Raw genomic sequence first — 6,625 nt, 5'->3', positions numbered from 1 at the left:
AATGTGAAAAACTTCTTACCTGTCTTTGTTCAATGAACACAGTTATTTCCACGCCCTAAATACCATGCAAGCAGATTAAACAAGTCCCAAATATGCAGCCAAGTTACTTTCTGATAAGCATCATCTCATTTTCTTGCAATTTTGTAGTGACTTTGGCAAAATTATGGAAGTGCTTTGTATTCTGGTATGTACCTCAACTACCTTGAAGAGAATTAAAATAATTGGAACTTTTTTTTTTCCTTAAATAACAAGAGAGTTAAGTTTAAATGAGTCACACCAATGGTTATGAATTTGAATAATTTAATGCTAACCAAGAGTACAAAGTGTGAAAGTCGGTGTCTCATTTATATTGGTCTTAAAAAAGAAATCTAGAGGAAGTGTTTACACTGCAGCAGATTTCAGTATTAGCACCTTGAAGAGAAGTTCTTGAAGTGTTAAGACAGTATGGCAACACTGGTACGGTACTAAGTACAAACATAAAACATGTAACAGCATGTTTTCACATTTCTACATTTGAAAAAAGTTACTTAAAAAGTACATTAAAAACAGAAGTTGTTCAGTGTATTCACAGTTTGAGTAGAGATGGAATCAAGTGCTGGAGTAGAAAAGAGAAGGATGAATGATTTCAAGGCAATTATATTGCAAGTCCAAAGGCACTGACAATACAGTACATAGTCTTATTCTCCCATCTCACAGTGCAGGTTCCTACAAATACAAAAAAGGGTTTCAGCGAGAGAAGAAAGTTACAGAGTTTAAATGCATGTCCTTATATGCATGTTTGTAATCGTTTACATTAAGAATCTTAAGAATGAAGCTTTCACAACAGCTAAGCATTTCATGTATAGCAGAGTTAGCATCACAGCCAAATGGAAAAAATACCAAACTGTATGCTATTACTCCAAAACCACAGCACTTTGCAAAAAAGAAAAGTATGCTGCCTAGTCTCAAGGGGACTTGCATTAAAGTTGCAAGCTGAAAAATGCAACAGTTCTGTTCCTTACCATCACTGGAGTTGTCCCAGAAGCAAGAGCTTGCTGTATGTAGCCCAGCACCATTCTTTTGCATAATCACACAGGTCACTGTTAGTCAGTAGAGAAGCTTTTATTAATTTATCACTAATGTTAATTAACATTTAGCTACATTTTTGCTTAGCATAGTACATACATACACACATATGCATATATACATGCTTATGAGTAGTTTACAGACATGGTTCTTGCTAAGATCTTCCCCCACCCCCTACCCATCAGTGCACTTGGCTGTACCAGCTTTAACAGAAAAGAGACAGTTGAGCTCACCAATATACTTGAAAGGCTTCCCCAGCTTTGTGAGTTGGCTTAGCGTTTGTTCCACCACACTTGTTGTCCACTGGTTCACTTTGCTGTGCTGGTAGGCATTGCCACCTATCGCACTTTCTATGGCCTATTGGCGACAAACACGTAAAATAAGCTGCACTGTTATCAATCTACAAGGCACCCATTCCAACATGGAACACTAAAGATGAGACCCCATACCCACAGAAAAAATCCTAAATACTGCTTGTCCGTACAGATTGTCAGAAGTCTTTTCAACTACTAGAAAACTTGCAGGTCAGAGTTTGAGCTAGGCATAAGGGAAATTATCATAGATTCCATCCTCTCTTCATTTTGTGGTATTTCGATTATTTGTAATTCCTATCCCAATGTCCTGAAGCCAGAGTTATGAAAAGCATCTTGCATTTAAACAGTCCCAAAGAGACTGAAAAAATGCACACAACAACGGCTCATTCACACATATTCTTCTATGGAAATGATCCTCAGATTTTTCAGCAGAATCATTTTTGGGAAACGAAACCCCAAATCAAAACAAAAGACCCATGTAGTTGGTGATTACTAACAGAGCAGAAGCCTTCAGCCAAATAATCCATTTTACTTATGAGGATGGTTTCTGCTTTAAGATACAAATAAAAGTACATTAAAGCTGCATGTTTTTCACTGATACATTTTTTTCCTCACAGAAATTGTTTAAAACATAACCACAAAATTATTTCAGATTCAGAAGAGACAGAAGCATGTATTAAAGCATGTGTATTTAATTTACAGAGTCTGACCAAAACAGTTGTTTTGCAACAAGAAAAAGATTTGGCTTGTTTACAAGAGGAATTCTGGACACAGAACCCAAACCCCTTAGGAAATTTTCTAGACAGGAAATTCATGTTTCTTAGCAACTAGAATAGTGCAATCATTTCAAACAAGAACTCGTTTTGGAGGAAAAGCATCTCAAAAGAACACAGTAACATGCATATGCAGACAGCCTATAAAAAAAACCTGTATTACTGAAACAAAATCTATCTCTATAAGGTTTAACATTAAAACATCCCCCTAGAAATTCTGATAGGGATACACTGCAACCAAAGAAGAGCATATGAAATTATTTTAATTATCTTTTGGATTTGTAATACATATCACAACTAAAGCTAGGTGTCATTTCCACTTAAAGTATGCACATTGGTTAAATCAACAATTATCTACAGTTTGATAGCAACCTGTCTAGAAATCCATTACATATCAGTTATCAGATTTTCTTGAATGCCTTTTAGCACACAGCATACAACATACTATACTTCCACACCAATAAAATGAAAAAGTTAGTTTACCTCTTTAATGATGCTACTGACTTCATCAACAACAAAGGAAGTCTACAAAAAAAGCAGAATGTTCAATAATCAGTGGACACATTCTTCTGTTTACAGTTCAAGCTTTGTTAAGAACATGCACTAGAAGCTTAATTTATGTTTGTCAGATTTCTTGCAAGGCAGAAGATACCGAGTCTTCCTTTATTTATTCATATGTACTCTGACTCCCCGAACTCAGTCAAGTTAACATTCTTAGCAAAGTAATGAAAACTAACAGATAAACTAATATTGGCTGGCCTTTTGAGTCAAAGTTTTAAATGCTTTCAAGTTAAAATTTGAAAAAAATTAATATGTATAGCACTTCTGTACATATATATTCTCATTTTACGATAAGCATTAACGTCCACAATTCACAGTGGGGTTGCAGAGATAACTTCAGTGTGCAGACACTGCTTACGGTTAAAAGAAACCAACATCTCCAAGGCACTGATGTGGACAAAACATCAATTCACAGCTGTCACGACAATCTTAGCTGGGGATAAGAAGAATACTGCCCCTTGGAAACCAAAAGGGAAATCTAGCTGGCTGGACTTCCCACCACCTTCATCCTTCTCTCAGGCTCTGGGGAGTAGAGATTAAGCATGTGGAATGGGGACAGAGAAAGCCCCAATATTTTACTAATCTTAAAACTACTACTCATTTACTTGTATGGTTAGTATATTTTCCTGTTTTAGTCCCTCAGCTATTGCTGTCTCCCATGTAAGGTGGTTAAAACAAGCTACCACCGCTGCAGCGGCATCCTGCCACCCCCCCCAGCCGTTTGAGCAGCCTGGGAATGCTAACCGGTGGGATCCCGCACAGCACGGCAGCAAGCCAGGCACTGCATTTTTACTACTGGCATCTCACAGCCTCGCCTCACAAACCAAAAGAAAGGAACCAGACAAAAGAAATGTACACAGCAGCAAACTAATTAATTTCAGAAGACTGAATAAGGATTTAAAAATTAACCTAATCAAGCATATGTTGACTGAGTTTTCACTGGGAAATCTGCCAGCTTCTCCAGCTGGCAACCATGAAAAACCACATAATTCAGGTGTTCAAGCAGGACATAGTTATACCTGCTCAGGAGAATTTGAACATTATATTCATAAACCCTTGGTCAGAAGGTGAACAGTCTAGCCAGCTTCAATTACATGTGACATTGAGAGACATGTGAGCAGCTGACTGTTCGCTGTGACAGAAGAAACAGCACACCCCAGGAGACAGACAGGCAGTGCCTTTGCCGTAACTATTCAGAGGCACCAACTTGCTCATACACTTCAACATTTGTAAAAGCTTTTATGTGCTGTGGCAAACTGGCTTTTATTTTCAGCTTCTTGACTTTGATTTAATTTTAATATCCCCCATTTGTTTTCATGGTACTAAATTTTACAGTGCTTACATTTTAAGGTGCACCAGTGTATTTAACCAAATAAGAGCTACAATTATCAAAATACTCTTTCCCACAGAGCATAAGTTAAGAATACGCATGCCAGACATGCTGGCAGACATCAAGCATGCTGCCAGGCAAAATGATAAACCATATACAGTTTTTTCTTCATAAAGTCTAGATCTCTGCTCAGAAATGCCTTTGAATGAGCACAAACAGTTCACCAAAGTAAACTGAATTCAATTCAACCCCTGTTCTCAAAGGTATTTAGATACCTAATTTGTACTGAAACAAGTGGGAAAGAGCCATAGATAGATTTGAGAATTTGGTTCTGGAGTTGCTGTTACTTCTTGACCTTCTTCATTTTTTGGGATGACAGCGTATATGGGTTTAGATGCACAACAAAATAGAACATAAAGTTCTGATATCCAGCTTTGTGGTTTATGGGGTATAACTGAGCTGCCAAATAATGCAACACTACTACTTCATCTTTTAATAGGATGATATAAACCCTTTTTGTATCAAAAAGGGAAAAAAAATTCAGGAGCTTTATGATTTCCCTGTACTACCCCTCTGGCACAAGGAAAGCAGACACAATGTTTCCAATACCGTTTTTAAAACAGGTGCTGCCAGGCAACAAATGGAAACAGCAGAGCAGTATTATTTTCTAGTAATTCTGAAGATGCTTTTGAAAACAGCTATAAGAATGATGTTCGAGTATGTTAATTATATATTTTTTTTATTTCCTGTAACTGTATTACATAGGCCAGGCCCAGCAATCAGGACAAGGATTTAAGGATAGCACAAGCTGGACACACCTTCACTCCTCACACTGCTTTGCTATTGTCTAACCAAGTCACCATACAGCTGTTTAAGAACAATGCAGCAAATTGTCGCAGCTCAGAAAAACCGTCCCCCTCCAGGAGCAACACTTGCTGGGGAGTCATTTAGCACGATAAAGACCAAGACCCTTTATCTATCCGACTTTGTATCTCCGTTAACGGGGTGTAATGTCTCATTAGTGCGCCTGTAACATGCAGACTATCTGCGTGAACCCTTCTTTCCGCATAAAAATAGGTTATTAGAGCCTTCCACTGATCTAAACCGTACCAGCAAACCTTCTACCACAGCACACTGCTTCATCCTGCCGGTGAAGCCAGAAGCCGCGATACCCCTCGAGCATTTTCTCCAAGTGATGTGCAGCGGCAGCTTTCGGGAGAGGAGCAGGCATGGGTCGACGCCAGGCAAGAGGAGCCCAGCGGACACCCCAAATGCAGACAGGGGACTGGCCTGCCGGTCCGGCCGGTAACCAGAGCTGCTCACAGCGCCAGAGAGACGGAGAGCTCCCGGGACGGCTCCGGCCGGCCTGGGGAGAGGCGGGGGGCGAGGGCACGCCCCGGGCGGCAGGAACAAAGGCTAGGCCTGTCTCCCGCCGTTGCCCAGGACGCGCGGCTCGGAGACACGGCCGATCCCCGGCGTCACCCCGGGGGAGGGCAGCAGGGGGTCGGGGGGCTGCCAACGGCCCCGGGATCGCCCGCGGGAGACCGAGGGGGGGGAGGTCCGGGGCGGACAGGTATCACCCAAGACGCCGGCCCTGAAAGGAGAAGCTGGGCGCAGCCCCGCAGCTGCCTTCCTCCTGCCCCCCGCGCCGCCCCGGTCCGGTCCGGTCCGTTACCTCCTCCCCCGACTGGAAGTCGTCCATCTTCCCGGTGGAGCCCCTCACGCCGCAACCGACACCCCGGCACCGCCCCCTCACCACTGCGCCCCACGCGCCGGCCGCTGCTCGCAGTGCGCCTGCGCCTCCGCCTCCCCGCCCGCGCCGGGCCACGGAGCCCGAGGCGCTTGCGCAGTGCTGCCCGCGGGGCCCGACCCCCGGCGTCCGTCGGCGCTCTACGCCTGCGCGCCTCGCGCCCGTCTCCGCTTGGGTTCCGTGCGCCTGCGCGCTCCTGCACCGTCCCGTCCCACCCCCCGCTTCCCGCCGCTCTCCTTACGCCTGCGCAATGCGTTCTCCGCGTCTCGGATGTGTAGCAACGGGGAGGGACTCGGCCTGCCCAGCGCCCTCCAAGATGGCGGCGTTTCCATAGCGACAGCGCGGAGGTGCCTGGCCGGGACCTCGGCGGGGTGATGAGGCCGCCATGGCGTTGCCAAACGCCCCAAAGCCAGGGAGAGGGAGAAGACTGTTTGCACCAGTTGTGTTTTTCATACAGATAGCTTGCCATTTGTGTTCAGTGGGCGTGCCTGCGGAGAGCTGGAGCCGAGAGGTCCCTCCCTGGGCAGGAGGATCAGCATCTTGTTTCTGGAAACAGAGCTTGGAAAGTTGACCTGAGTGTGTCATGTATGCCCAGAAACTGAAGAAAACATGGAAAGACATGAAGAATATGTGCATTCTCACAGCATCTACATAATTGGATGCCATTAGTTTTAGCAGCTAGAATAAGAATCTAGACAAAGGGCACACTTTTCACAGTTTATGGGGTTTGTGTGTGTGTGCATGTAGTGTTTACAGATTGCCTCAATTACTGATGATACCAACATCTGAGAGTGGAAGATGCTGTTCAGGTTCAGAGTGGCCTGGATGAACT

The 6,625-nt window shown here is 43.7% G+C and overlaps 1 protein-coding gene across 2 annotated transcripts; it reads right to left on the bottom strand.

Moving 5' to 3' along the window:
* Window positions 1-283: 283 nt before the first annotated feature.
* DYNLT1 (dynein, light chain, Tctex-type 1) lies at window positions 284-5,816 on the bottom strand. Of its 2 annotated transcripts, XM_010581829.1 has the most exons (6): window positions 5,719-5,814; window positions 5,154-5,252; window positions 2,636-2,677; window positions 1,299-1,422; window positions 1,002-1,079; window positions 285-705 (listed from the first exon to the last, which is right to left on the bottom strand). In XM_010581829.1, the coding sequence occupies exons 1-6, from the start codon at window positions 5,743-5,745 to the stop codon at window positions 635-637; spliced, it is 441 nt and encodes a 146-aa protein (XP_010580131.1). In that variant the 5' UTR covers window positions 5,746-5,814; the 3' UTR covers window positions 285-634. The 2 variants fall into 2 exon arrangements, with proteins under 2 accessions (XP_010580132.1, XP_010580131.1); XM_010581830.1 differs by lacking the exon at window positions 5,154-5,252 and having other exon boundaries at window positions 284-705; window positions 5,719-5,816.
* Window positions 5,817-6,625: the final 809 nt, after the last annotated feature.

Source organism: Haliaeetus leucocephalus, unplaced genomic scaffold (genome assembly GCF_000737465.1).
Source record: "Haliaeetus leucocephalus isolate CR32 unplaced genomic scaffold, Haliaeetus_leucocephalus-4.0 Scaffold819, whole genome shotgun sequence".
Taxonomy (NCBI): Eukaryota; Metazoa; Chordata; class Aves; order Accipitriformes; family Accipitridae; genus Haliaeetus; species Haliaeetus leucocephalus.
The sequence above is the reverse complement of the archived record's forward strand: the minus strand, read 5'-3'. Positions and strand labels throughout refer to the sequence as shown.